The sequence below is a fragment of the Manis pentadactyla genome, chromosome 1 (genome assembly GCF_030020395.1).
Source record: "Manis pentadactyla isolate mManPen7 chromosome 1, mManPen7.hap1, whole genome shotgun sequence".
In the NCBI taxonomy this organism is placed as follows: Eukaryota; Metazoa; Chordata; class Mammalia; order Pholidota; family Manidae; genus Manis; species Manis pentadactyla.
In genome coordinates this window covers 169194400-169208663 of record NC_080019.1, presented here as the reverse complement: position 1 = coordinate 169208663, position 14264 = coordinate 169194400, and the positions used below count along the sequence as shown (strand labels likewise).

Sequence of the window (14264 nt, the reverse complement as noted above, 5' to 3'; positions counted from 1 at the left end):
TTGATAATGTAGTTAACATGCAATTATTTTTATTTTGAATTAGACAAGATATACAAATAGCCTTAGTTTCATTTCTACTTGATTCCAGACTTAGTTTTGAATCCATAATTAAATATAAGCATCTGAGTCTTTGGGAAGTTCAGCTTCCACAGGAGCCCGATGCAGCTTTAGCTGGGGGTGGGTGGAAAGTTGTCCTGGTCCCCTGATCACATGGTTCTCTGCCTCCTGCTGAGCTCTTAGACAAGGCAGCCTCACTCCTGAGAGTGAGCCCCAAAATCATCTACACTGATTTGTTAATATAACTTGACTAATTTGAACACTTGTCCATTCTATCAGTGACTCTCAACACTGGAAAAAAACCCAAAACTAGAGTCCAGCCCTTCTGTCACCGCACAGGAAGAGGGGTTACTGATTCCTGCCAAGTCAGCCTGTCCTGCCTGGGAGGGCTGCCATCCTTAGGGAGGGCTGGCCTGTGAGCTGAACTCTGACCCCCACCAGCTCCTGACCATTAGGTCTTATTCTTTCCTTTGGTGACTTATATGGCCTTTGTCCACTGAGTCAGACTTTAAAAAGGCATTCTAATAACCTGAATTTAAAGAAATACAAAATGCTGTGAAATTGAATACCTGAACTGTTTCAATTTCTACCCTTAATTTTTAAAGCCTGCTGCCCTAACTTGTCCTTCTTCTCTACAGCTGACTAGGGTAAATATGCACACGGATCTCATTTAATGTGCCTTGGAAGTGCTTTTTCTTTCCTAGGACTTTTTGAGAGCTAAAACCGTTCAGTGTTAAGAGTTCCAGTGCTGTGCAGAAAGCAATTTAACATATCCTTTCTGTAAAGTTCACCAAAATTCCCTTGGTCAACCACCTGTGATCAAGAAGAAAACAAAGAGAGTGTTTAAAAAGCCAACGGACTCAAAGGTGAGCTGCCGCCTGGATCTGAGGCGAGGGCCTAGCAAGAGGCCTCCAGGCCCAGTGCCCGGGTGTCTGTAGTCACAGTGTCCCTGCTCTGCTTCTCCTTTCCTATCATTTCATGCTTCCTACAAATCCGTCATATTACTTCTTAAAATATTTTTAAAATACAGCTTTTCTGGAAATCATGCGGCGCCTTAATGAGTGTTCTGTTCCCAGGGGAGCTGTTGGTGGAGAAAAGAACCACCTAAGAGCGAGCGCTGTGCTTCTTCTGGCCAGCAGAGGGAGCACTTGTCCCAGGCTGGAAGACTCCTGGAGCTTTTCCTGGCTCCTTGTTTATCCATTCCTGATTGTGAGGCCAAGGTCTGGCATGAGGACTCTTAACAAGATAGGGTCTCAAGTGGCATTTCATCTGTAACTCACCTTTACTGAGATCCAGAAAATCTGTTTCCCTCCTGAAAACAGTTGAAGTGTGTGAGGGCTTTCGTTGCAAGCTGCAGCCTCCATCTAGTTTCAGTTGCATATAAAAAGGTTGACCCTGTGTAAGTAAATGCTTTTAAACAACTAGTGAGTCAACTCCTCTGGCAATGTTGGTGTATCTCTGGAAAGAAGGGAAGTGAATTTTATCAGGTATCCTATGTTCACCTATAGCATAGCACTTAATGGTATTTTGGAGAAAATATTTAGTTTTCGACACACACCTATTATAGAAAAGATTGGTTTCATTCCTTTGCTATGACCAGAGCTTTACTTGAAGTCCAGGCAGTAAGAGAAGTCTGAATCTGTTGCTTCTTGCTTCCTGCACCCGGTCTCCCTCTTGGACTAAACAGTTACTCATGCATTCTGCATTAATAAAAATACAACTGACACGAATGTATTCAAAAGACAAAACTAGGAACATCTGCTACCTTTTCCAGATCTTATCTCTTGATGTATTTGAAAATGTTAAGTGGGTATTTTCTTCAAATACTCAACTGAATCCTAACCGCTAAAGAGAATGCTGAGTCATATGTGACTAAGTTGAAGGTTAACGGGGAAGACTAAACATTTATTTAGAAGTTACAGTGTTTGTTTTTACAGAGATATGTTGCCACAGATTACTGATTCTGGAAGGTTTGTTAATGTACTGGACTTCAAGTAAAGCTCTTCTATTCTCATGGGCATCTTCTGGAAACGTTTCCTGTAGCACCAGATCCAGCCGTCTTCACAGGTGTCTGCAGCCTGTGGCCCTTGCTCTTCCCTCACAGTCATCATGAAAAACATGCCTGGGCTTCTTCCTTTTGTCAGCTTCTCTGGGCCTTATGCAGCGTCCGAGGCCAGCAAGGGGTTCTAAGTGAAGGCTGCCTCCTCCTGCTGGGTTCTTCTTTTCCGGGCAACTCCTGTTATGTTGTGACTTCTTTGTTTTTCCTCTCATACCTCAATGGCTAGGATTCCCTATGTCTCTCCAGAATTACAAAAACATATACATTTATTTACAAGTACATAAATATTATAAATATGGCTATTATAGAAAAATAAATACCAATTTTCTCTTTTTAAAAACCATAATGTATAGTCTTTCTGGGCTACTGGCTTCTGCCTAAATTGCAGGAGGTGGTGTTTCAAAAGCCACGTGCACTGGTGGGCCAGGGGAGAGCTGCATCGAGAGTTCCTGCCCTACACGGGACCCTGTGCGGCGCTGAGGACACTGGTCTCCTCTGCCCACTTGGCAGGAGTCAGGATTGTCCACCTCCTCAACTGGGGCAAGCCCCAAGCAGCACGGGGGCCCTAGGGAGAGAGAGGTGGGAAACATTAAGATCCAGACCGCCACCAGGGGAGCTGGGGCAGTTGCTGTCTGTGACAGGTGTCTGCGCTGGCCTGAAGGAGAGCCAGACCCAGCAAGGGCAATCACGTGCCCTCCTCTGTCTCACAGATGTGGGTGGGCCACTTACTACCCACACTACCCCTGGGTCACAGATGCCAACCTCATGTCATGCCCAGCCTGCTCAATTTCCCACGCTGCCCCAGCACAGACCTGGGTGAAAAAGAGGGTCCCGCGTTGCTTCCAGCCCAGGACCTTGGGCTGCAGCTCTCGTGCCTGGCTGGCCGGTGGCAGCACCCTGTTCCCAGAGGCGGTGGCAGTCCCTGCGGGGCTGGAGCAGCTGGCGAGTTGAGTCATCAGGCAGTGTATATAAGAAAGAGCCCTCATCCGGGTTAGACCTGGGACTCCTGCGTGCGTGAGATCAGATGGAGCAGTGAGGTAGGTGCGGAGTGGGCTTGCGTCCCCACCGCCCTGGCTGCTTCTCTGTTGGGGGCACCCGAGCTGGTCAGAGCTCAGCCAGGCCAAGGGCTGCTCCCCTTTGAACACCAAAAGGTGCCACACTCATCTCCATGGGTAATTCTAGACTATTTCCATTTTATTCTGTAAAGTCCTGAGTGTGTGAGAGGATATGGAGTCAGGTGTCCAGGGCTTTTGGGCAGAGCCAGCTGTGTGGCTGCTCTGGCGTGCCCGGAGAGCAGCTCCAGAGCAGAAAGGGCTGAACATGACAACTACCCCTTAGCGCAAGAGTCCAGTGGGGCGGGCTGTCTGAGCAGGGCTGCCGGGGAAGCACCGGCTCTCACCTTAGGGACCCATGCTGGGTTTGAGACACTAAAGAGAAAGTGAGCTCTGGGGCATGGGAGTGGAATGCAGGGATGGGGCAGGGCCTGGTTACCTGGGAATCCAGTGACGGGGAGGGTCATATCCTCTGCCAAGAATGGTCTGCCTCAGCAGGCTGTGGGTGTCATCCTGCTGCTTGAAAGAAAGAGTAACAAAAAGATCACATCAGAGTCCAGGTAACTTTCCTGTTCACTGTTCAGCAGATGAGCTGTTCCTAAGGAAAGCTTGGCCCAGCAGCCCAGGATGGAGGCTGGAGGGGAGGACAGCTGGGCTGCAGCCCAGCCACTCTGTCCGTGCTGGCCTGTGCCTGATGACCCGCAGCCACAGGACCACGTTACCTGCTGAGGCACCCCTGGGCGATGCTGCTGAGGTTTCATGCCTACGTAGCCAATGGCCACTGCTGGGCAGCCCCTGTTCCCATGCACCCCACTGGCGCAGGCCCGTCCACTGGTGCTGCTGACATAGGGCTGCCCATTGGTTTGGTGGCCTGGGAGTCCTCCGAGTGGTACCATAGTGTATTGGCAGGAGGAAGACAGAAGGGCACTTCGAGGAAAAGCCAGGTCCGTTGCATGTTCTGGAAGGACAGAAGGACAGGGGAATGCTTAGGCCAAGGAGGCCTGGGGGAGCTTGAAGTCCCACATGAACCTCAGAAAACTCCTGTCCACATGGGGTCAGATGAGGTCAGCAGGGAGTTGACGCTGCCCAGGGATGAGATACTCTCTCTCAAAGTACTCTTCCTGCCACCTGCTTTTCCTAACGCCTAGACGTTTTTACAGCGGGGATCAGGGTAAGGAGATGCAGGGGGAAGGGTCTGGGGAAAGAAAGTGGTGAGCAAACAGGGGGAGCAACATTTAAATGAGGGAAGCCGACCCGATGTGCTGCCGTTTGAAGCAGAAGTTAGTGGGTCACAGATTAGCCCAGGATAAGAGGGAAGCGAGAGGCAGCCAAAGACCCAGAGAGGAGGCAGGGCCAGTAACTGCAAGCGAGAGTGTGTGCTCAGAGCAGCAGCTTCAGACATTACAAGGAGCTGGAGCCAGATAAGCACCGAGCTCCAGAGAGGCAGAGAGGACAGACCAACGTCCCCTTCATACTTTCCATCTGCCAAGGTCCATGGGCTGAAAGGAAAGGGAGCTTGGAGTTTTCTCTGCCTCTCTCCCAGCCCTCTGGGGGACCCGGAAGCATGGGCTCCAGTGAATGTGACAGGGTGTCTGTCCCCTCCCATCCAGGGCAGAGGCCTCCTTGGGGGCTGGGAGGCACCTCCTCCCTCTGTAGGGTCCCTCCTGTTGGTGCTGAGGGTCATGCACTCACTTTGCTTAGACCAGGCCCTCCACAGGCAGAAGGGGATGAAGGCGACGATGATGAGGACGACAGAGCCCAGGACAACCCCGACAATCAGGTAGGGTAGGTCGCTGGCGCGCGCCGCCATAACCCCCACGCCTCCCGGCCGCTCTGCAGCCTCAGGCGGTGGTGGCTGATGCGGGGCCTGCGTTGGGGGCGGGAGGCGACCGGGCTCTCCAGAAGACTTCCGGGCTGTCGATGCAGACAAAACTCACCTCAGCATCTATTTCTCTTGACATTTCTTTCACAACAAATTTAAAAAAAGTACTCTTCCATGGGTGTGGGAAATGGGGTCACACTCACAATACTCCAAACCCTCAGATGAGTGTGGTGTCCAACCAGCATGAAATTGGCATCTCATGTGAAATTTGATACTACTGAAGAAAGCTGAATCTTGCATTTCAAAATACAACCTGAAATATATGTGAGCCAGGCACTAGAGTCAGACTCTTTTTGGGCTGAAGTGATGTAGGGGTTTTTTGGAAGAATAAGGTAGTGAACTTTTTGGAAGAAAATATAAAAGGTGCATGACAGTTTCCCAGCAAAAAAAACGGGAATGGAAGTTACCCGTGGACCTGCTATTCCTGGGTGAATTAAGAGACATGGAGTACTAGGTCTGAGTGTGGGTGGCACAGCCGGGGAGGTGGATGCGTTGGGACTTCCTGGGACAGACGGTCATGGCGAACGGCCAATTCAAGGGTGACAATTCAAGACGGCAAACCCCTCATCTGGGTTTTGCTATTATCAGGGAGTGTCTGACATCGTTAGCTCCTTTTCACAGCCTTCAGCCCCCTTGACTTCCCGACACTACGGTCCTCTGATTTTCCCACCTCTCTGCTGCGGCTTATGTTTCTTTTCTTGCTCTTCTCTTTCTGTCTCCTCAGACGCCGGGAGGTCTTCCCGGTCCCCTCAATCTGCACTCTGTCCTGCTCCCAGGATGTCAACCTCTGTTGCAACGACTGTCAAGCACTGCCCTCCGCCCAGGGCCCTCCCCGAGGCAGGAGACCCACATTCCAGGGTCTCAGGAGAGTCAGGCTCAGGGAGTCTCCAGGTATTCGTACCTCGTTCCTTTCGCGGGCATCTGCTTCCCTTGGCCCTGCCTGTTTCACTCAGTGGAGCCTCGCCTGGGCTGTACTTCAAGCTTGAAGGTTTACTTTGAACTCCTTTCACTCCCTCCCAGCCTAACATGCCAGCAGTGTCTGGTCCCACCCAAGCTTCCTCAGAAGAGAGACTCAAAGCCACCCCTTCTATCTATGCTTCCCGGCCCCAGGTCTGTCTCCTCAGGCCACAGCTGCCTAGTCACCAGTGACCCTGCTTGACAAACTGAGCAGGGTCCCTCCCCCACCTCACAGCCCACAGCGGCCTCAATGACCCAGTGCCACCAATGTCCCTGGTCTCCTCCATCTCGTCCTCCTTCCAGGTGCCACACGCTCCAACCATCCGGAGCTACGTGCCGCCTTGCCCTGTCCCTCAGTCTGGCCTGAAGAGTCAGTCCTTCCAGAACAGCGCAAAGCCTCTGTGAAGTCCCTGCCCTTTGCCCTGGGTCCTCTGCATGTCATACACACAGAACTTTGTGTGTATAAACCTGCCCCCTCACTTCGTCGTACATGTTGAAGAGGATGCACACTGTTTGTTGAACAAGTGACCCTGCTTGTTTTCAGGGTCAGTGCCGAGCTGGAGGGAGAGGGTTGCCAATGACAGAAAAGTGGGTTGTTTTCTTATCTCCATTCCTATTCCTCTGTGATCTTCCCCTGATTATTACCTTGGTAGTAAAACTGCTGTATTACTTTCAGTATTTGCAAAGTGGAGAAAATGGTATCTATCCACTTGGCCAATGTGCAAACTTAACAAGCTATTGTATGAATATGTTTAACACATGATAATAATGCAGAGAACAAGTCTGGGCTTTAGTTAGATGAACTTGGCCCAAAGCATATGCTCCATTGCTAACCAGGTGCATGAGCTTGGTCAGGCTGTACCATTTCCTGATACTCCGTTTCTCTCCTGTCTCATGGGGCTGCCGTTAAATAAGCCAAATATAAGCACCAAATGTTACCAGAGGAACACAGTGCTTACGGAAAGTTCCCAACTTAGGAATGGGTTCTATGCCATGAGTTCCTATGTGAGTTAATGCCCATGTTCCTTAAAGCTATCATGATGGAAACCCATTCATACTTAGTATGAGGCACAGGCAAATGAACAGAAGGGTTAAAAATGACAGTGTTTATGGGTGCTTAGAAAATAAGGCATCTTCCTGGGGAAGAGCTACCCAGCAAAGTCACGGAGCAGTGACTTTGTCTTAGTTGACTGAAAACATCAAGAGGAGGGCAGAGAACCCCCGGAGAATCACCTTTGGTTTCACAGATCATCACGTTGCTGAACTCACTCTCCCCTCCTTCATTGAAGCACTGCATCTTAATGTCGTAGGAAGTCTCTGGCTGCAGGTGGCTGATGGAGTGCCAGTATCTGTCTCCTAGGAGAGAGCTATGGTCATCTGTCTCTGGTTTGCTTGGCCTCTGATCGCAGTGACACTCAGACAGGGCTGTGTGTCCGGGCTGGTGCCATTTACTGACACAGCAGGCCATACAGTGGAGGAACAATGGAGAGAATGTTCGCGGTGCCCACCCAACTTCCTGTTGTCCCATCACTCAGGGAAGGAAGCCTGTGGGCTTATGAGCTTGATGACCCCAGTGTCACAGAAGAGTCAATGATATGGGGTACAGACACAACGTGTCAGCAGCCCAGGTTTTATACTTTTACCAACGCCTAGCGCCCCGTGCCAGCATGGGAAACGGTATCGCACAAAGTGTGCCTCACCTTCCACCATATCCTTCTTGTAGTCGCTATCGTTGTCGCTGTCTGTGGGTCGGTAGTAGATGTAAAAGCCATGGATCGGGGTATTGTTATTACTTGCTGGAATATACTACAGGGAATGGAGCAGAGAAATCTGCATGTGAGCAGAACCACAGGTGGATGGAAATTTTACCCCAGCCAAGAGTTTAACGTTCACCAGGGGACCCTGGCAAACCTTGATGATGAGGCTCTCTGGAGAATGCTTGGAGGCATCATTATTGTATTTAGTCAGGAGGTCTCCCAGCTTTTGGAGACAAGAAACAAACTGCCATTTCTCTGAAGACATAAGTCCCTTCTGAACCTGCCTGGGTATCATGAGGCTGAGTCCCTCTGTTCTCAGGTACATGGGTAAAGGAATACTTGAGCGGGGAGGTGTCTTAGAAGAAGGGCTGAGCAGAGGAACAACCCCTTCCTGTCCCTGCTGCAGCGGCCAGCTCCCACCCTGCACACAGCTCAGCCCGACTTCCCACTGCAGGCCGAGCAAGGCTGCGTACCATCCACTTGAGCATGATGGTGGTCTCATTGACGGCATCGGTGAAGGTGATGTAAGGGCCTGCCACGGGCCTCTCGTACATGCGGCCGCTGTAGCCCGACACCACATAGGGCCGTGAGGGGGCACTGGGCTCGCTCTCCCCCAGCATGTTCAGAGCCCGGACTCGGAACTTGTAGGAGGTGCCTGGTGAGAGACATTTCCTGAACTCTGCAGCTAGGAAATACCTTTGCAGCCCATCCAGGCCCAGGACATGGAGGGATTTTCTGGGCAGCCTTTTCCCAAAAGCAAGTCCCCAAAGAACTCACTAGGATTCCCATCCTTCTCAGAGAGGAGCCACACAGGAGTTGGCTCTGGACCCTTACGGAGAAAGCGGAAGGGCTATGGGACTGAAGGGCCACCGCCAAGGGCTTCCATGTGAGCATGATGGAGGGTGGACAGCAGGCAGGGAGAAGAGCCTGCAAAGGCTCCCTGGGGGTTGGGGGTGGCCCGGGACTAGGTAGGGCACACAGCCTGGCCCCTACCTTTCTCGAGGCCTGTGACCTCCACTGAGAGCCGGGAGGGAGGGACGGCACTGGTGGCCAGAGCCCAGTCTCCCACTTTCTTTAGCTTCTTACACTCCACGCGGAAGGACTGGATCGGGAAGCCCCCATTCCCGCGGGGAATCCAGGTCACATACACAGACGTCTCGGAAGCCATGGAAACAGTGGGCCTGTCTGGAGCTTCTGGGGCTGGGGGAGGGAAGCCATGCATGAGGGTGGGAGGAAGCAGGAGAGGGGACACAATGAGAAGATAGTTGTATCACAAGTGGCCGGGGCCTTTTCCTGGTAGAGGCCCGCTCCCCTCCACAGCCCTCCACTCCCTGGCGGCTGCATTTCAGGTCTCCTGAAGGCTGGGTCACCCTCTCCTGGGAGGAGCGCTTGTACTAAGACCCCTGAAAGCTCCGCTTCTGTAACATCAGAGTGTGGAGAGCCAAGAGCCCCTGCTATCTCCTCCATGCTCTCTGGACCCACAGGGTCAGCAATCCCAGTGCTGGGCTCCAGTGTGTATTTGAAGAGTTCTAATCTATGTTTTCTTCTTGTGGCTAACTGGGGAGATGCCCGGAAAATGTCAGAAGGCCTCCCGTACTCACAGAACCAAGACCCCATTCAACTTGCAACAACGAGCCTTGCGAGGCAGTGGGCCGTGTTCGGGCTGGGACTGCTCGGCACCCCGACCCTTGGGGTTGCCGGGGGCTTACGGGAGAGGCGGCTGTGGTCCGGCTGGCTGCTGCTCTGGGGGCTGGCTCCAGGGTCATCCCTTTGGATCTGCTGCTCCTTGCTGGCCATGATTTCAGGTTTGGGCCGCCGTCCTGGGGGGAAGCAGGTTGAGATCAGTAAGGCAGCGAGCATGCACTACGTCTCCCTTTCCACAGATTGCTTTCTGCCTGAGACTCTGCCAGGGGGTCTGACAAGGCGATGCAAATACGGGACATTGGAAGTGTGGGCTGCCTGATTGTCATGGTATTGCCCAGTATGAGGCAGGATGCCAGAGACACCAGCTAGTGGCTCTCTTGATGACAGGTAGGACCTCAGCCTGAGCACACAAATCACAGAGAGGCCGCAGCTGAAAAGAAGATAAAGTTCAAGGTGAATAGCTGTGACAAGGTGAGCGGGTTTCCCACCTGGGCCCACAGAAACCCTAAGCTGGGGGCAGTGTTTGATCCTTACCAGTTCGGAAGGTGACCATGGCCGTCTGGCCTTCACCCGCACAGTTGTAAGCTGCCATCTCCACTTCATATAAGCTCCCAGGGTCCAGTCTGGTGAGGGTCAGGTGGTGCTGGTTGGCTGGAATGCCAGAGATGATCCAATCGTCAGAGGAGTTGGTGACCTGCTGGAGAAGCAGCTGGTGTAAGAACCAGTATCTTGGCCTGGAGGTACTGGTGGGCTGTGGTTTGCAAGGAAAGCAGAACTGAGTCCCAGAGGGCAGGAGGAGGGAGAGGAGACTGGGCCAGGCTGGGGGAAGGGTGCCACAGAGCAGACTGGTCTGCTGGCTCTGGACATGCATCCTCGCCAGGACAGCAAAGTCAGGCTCCTTGATCCCTCATTTAATGATCCCAGCAAAAACACTCAGGGGGGTGTCGAGGTCTGATATTGCTGAGAATTTCTCCAAAGACCTCCTCTCTTTGCAATTCCAAAAATCCCTGTATTTTTCTCCTTGCTCCCTTCAAAGCAAAACATAATTCCATCAGTTTATATTCTAATGAGATGATGATGATAATGATAAAAGTAGCAGCTCCACTAGAAAGAGCCACATTTGCTGAGTGCTTACTATGTGCTAGGCACAGAGCTAAGCACTTTATATGCTCTATAAACTAGGCACTTTATGTGACAATGGCTCAAGAGATCGGTGTTAATATTGTTCCTGCTTCACAAATGAAGAGACTAAAGGCTAGGAGATGCGTAATCTGCCTAAGGCTATGTTGCTTGTGAGTGCAGAAACGGTGACTTGGTGCCAGAGAGCGTGCTCATGATCGAAGGTAACCTATTCTAGACAGAAAGTGGGTCGGGGAGTCAGAAAATCCTGGGTTCAAATCCTGATTTTATCTTAGTAGCTGTGTAAACCTGAGCAAGTTTCTTAACCTCTCTGATCCTTAAGCCTTTTGCTTCTAAAATGCGGTAAATAAAACCTCCGGTTACTCTGAAGATTAAATTCGATGATTTATATGTGTCGAGCACCGGACTTGGCACACAGTAGGTTCCCAACAAATGCCCAGTTCCTCTCCTGACGTCCCCCATACCCTCTACTCGGTGAGGTTTTGGCCATTTCTATTCTCCCTTTTTCTGCTCCTGCCCTCAGACCTTGCTTAGAACTTAAAAACTGTGGATGAAATATGAATTACTCCTTAATGGCTTCAAATTCCCAGCTCTTGAAATCTAAAGAAAAAAATATAATAGCTCTAGGCTCCCCAGCAGCGGATACTGGGAGGTGGCTTCTCCTTACCCACCCCATTTATCAGGATGCGAGACTGAACCGCCCACGGTGCCCATCTCAGAGCCTGCCAGAGCCTCGAGCTGGGGTTTGCTGAAGGAATAAGCAGCTGGTCAGAACAGCTCTTCTCCCCAAGCAGAATATTCCAAGGCAGAACAAAACCTGCTATTCAAGGGACAGGGATGGTCTGGGCTCATTCATGTCAGGCTTCCAGGATGTGTTCCAAGGGGAGAAGTTTTTACAAACTGAGAATTCCCAGTGGTACTGGAAACCCAAACACAGTAGTTCAGAGTCTGCAGATGCATCAGGAAATGAAACTTGGTTCATACATGCAAAAAGTGAAACTGAGCTGAATAATTCCCAGTCTCCAGCAAGAGAAGGGGGCTGGAAAAGACACAACCCAAATGCTGATTTTTGTTTCAGAATCTTTCCTAGTGTGATGATCTTTAACTCCTCAAAAAAAGGAACGGCTCTCAGGACCTAGTTTCTGCCTTGGCAATGTCCACCTTCCGGCACTAAGGGCCCCACAGGCTGGAGCTGAAGGGAAGCCAGACCCAGTGGGGGCACTGTGCCACTGCTTCCCCTGCATCCGCTTCTCCCTCAGCCCGCCCAGTGCTGGCCTCACACTTCCACTGGGCTCAAAAATGAAAATAAGAAATGGACTGGTAATTAGTCACTGTCACACACACTGAGAGGGTGAATGCAGCCTCAGCCTGGCATTTCCGGATCACCATGCAAGGCCTTTGCCAGGCTGTCTGTTGGTGAGGCTGTTTTCTGGCCACCTATTGGCCTGAAAAATATTATTCTTGCTCGCATGCTGATTCTTGTCTCCTGGGGACCACGCGCATTTGGCCTGCCCTGATCTTTGTCTACAAGTCTGGGAGGGAGGTGTCCAGTTACATGGGGAAATAAGGACTAGGACTAGGCCTGCCCCGTACCTGGGCTGAACAATGTGGCTTTTTGTTAAAAACTGATTCACTCCCCCTTAGCTGACTGTCTCTGCAGAGGCCAGCAGCCGGGGGGTTAGTGAGGAACTGCCCACCCCAGGCCCCCACCCGAGCAGGCTGCTTTGCCTTAGGTGTCTTACTGACGACCTTGGCGTCTCTGGGGACTGGCCCCAAGCCACAGCCTTCTAGGAGAGCATGTGAAGGGAAAGGACCAAGTGAGAGGGGCTGCCAGGGTCCAGAGGGGCTGCACAGCCAGCACTCTCCATTGTGCAGGGCCAGTTAGTGTGGTTGGTTTTGGAGGGGGAAGAAGAGTTGATAAGTACTTCTATTTTCCATACTTTCTACCAAGTGCACATAGCACTTTTATAAGCAAAAATAATATGAATGCATAATAAAACTAGCATTTATAATGCATTATTCTCAAGATTAATAAAAATCCATTTAAGAATAATAATTTCCTACTGTCTGATAGCCTTGAAAAGGAAGCAGCATGCACCTGGGATGAACAGAAATGTTTTTCAAGGACATTTTGCTTAAAGGGAATTTCATGGCCTTCTGCCCTGTGGGATAATGAGATGACAGCAGAGCCTTAATGAGGTAGCAGGCTGGGGGTCCCGACCTGCCTCATGAGACATGGTGTTCAGGAAGATGGGCCAGCTCAGCTCTGTCCCCACACCCTGTCAGAGCCTAAGATTCCCTCCCTGACAGCTCCTGAAACATTCACCTGGACAGGCTTCCTTCTGTCCAGGAAAAATAGCTGAGGTCTCACCAATATGAGGTGCTTCCAGCTCAAATACCTGCTTGTGGAGCCCAAGCCATAATGAATCCTGAGCACTGAGGGGGTATTTATAGCCCTCAGAGAAAACACTTGTTCACAGATATTTGTTTTCCTGGCTCTAGGGCGGGTTGGCCATGCCAGAGTTCCTGCAGGTATGTACCTAGCAGAGCTTACATTGGTTAAAACATAACAAGACAACATCAGCAAAGAATGACAGGAGGAGGAGGAAGGATGGTGCGGGGCTCACAGGGAGACTGTTAATGCTCCCTGGGACTGGAAGCTCGTGACGGCAGCCTCTGGAAAACCAGCATGTAGAGCTCAGATCCGAAGGCACACACACAGCTCTTTCTTGGGCCTCTTAGGGTCCCCAGCGCCCACCTCACAACCAGCTTCCAGGGAAGGCGCAGGAAAGTACCATGGAGGAGACAGGAGGTCATGACCAGCATGGGGATTGCTGGGCAAGGCCTCAGGAGCATCAGGAGAGATGGCCAGCAGGCAGAACCCGCACCCAGCTCGCTGAGACGAGCTCGCCATGCCAGGCACACCATACCTTCCGGTGCTTCACCACATAGTAGAGGATTGGCACCCGGTTGCTGCTCTCATGCCGGGGCCGCCACACCAGCTCATACGAGTCAGTCTTGGAGGTCCGGGGTGAGCTGAGGATGATGGGTGCCTCTGCAGGAGCCACCTGCCCCTTCTCTCCCGGGCACTGCAGGGAAGCTGGCTGCACGGACGCCGGGGGGCCCAGGCGCCCCTTCAGCATCTGGTCAGAGCTCCCAGGTCTGGAAGGTGGTGTGGGAGGTGTGGCAGTGTCCGGCTTAGCATCCTGCCACGGCCTCAGAGTTGTGCCTGGTGGACCAAGCAGGAAGAAGAAGGGAAGGAAGATGATGTTAGTCCCCCTGGTCACCTGCTGGGCTGTTGCCCCAGGGAGAAACCTGAGAGAGAGGGCAGAGAGAAGACCTGCCAGGGCAGGAAGAGCCCTCGGGACCCGAGATGGCTCAACACACAGCCAGGCTCTGTGTCCCTGCCCTGCCAGGAGTGAAAGGCTTCTTGCTGAGGCCAGCAACTTGCTTTTCCCCTGAGCCACACTCCAGCACCATCCTGAGTGATCCCCATTTGCTCCTGAGGGGCAGGAGCCCTGTGCCCTTTTCCACATGTCCCTGCTGGGGGTGGGGACATGTCCCTTCACTGTGGGATCTTAACATGGCCCAATTGGGCCCTTTCCTGCTCCACTGCAGTGACCTGGATGTGACATGAGATGTGAAGCCAACTGTAAATGCCCTCTGAGAACCCGAGGGGCTCAGAGAGGCTATGCCTCCTTCAGGGAGCACCCACA

At 51.9% G+C, this 14264-nt stretch overlaps 1 protein-coding gene across 4 annotated transcripts in view; it reads right to left on the bottom strand.

The window, feature by feature from the left end:
- Nucleotides 1-1643: 1643 nt before the first annotated feature.
- Nucleotides 1644-14264, bottom strand: part of BOC (BOC cell adhesion associated, oncogene regulated) — a 67485-nt gene continuing 54864 nt past the window's right edge. For 3 of the 4 annotated variants that reach the window (XM_057502649.1, XM_057502663.1, XM_057502656.1), the window contains 12 exons: nt 13479-13777; nt 9943-10105; nt 9474-9584; nt 8758-8964; nt 8238-8419; nt 7708-7813; nt 7241-7363; nt 4861-5082; nt 3891-4126; nt 3608-3684; nt 2929-3122; nt 1644-2681 (listed from right to left, as the gene is read on the bottom strand). In XM_057502649.1, the coding sequence (XP_057358632.1) occupies nt 2494-2681; nt 2929-3122; nt 3608-3684; nt 3891-4126; nt 4861-5082; nt 7241-7363; nt 7708-7813; nt 8238-8419; nt 8758-8964; nt 9474-9584; nt 9943-10105; nt 13479-13777 (2108 nt within the window). In that variant the 3' untranslated portion in view covers nt 1644-2493. The remainder of the gene's footprint in view (nt 2682-2928; nt 3123-3607; nt 3685-3890; nt 4127-4860; nt 5083-7240; nt 7364-7707; nt 7814-8237; nt 8420-8757; nt 8965-9473; nt 9585-9942; nt 10106-13478; nt 13778-14264) is intronic. The other variant, XM_036929570.2, reaches the window with a different exon arrangement.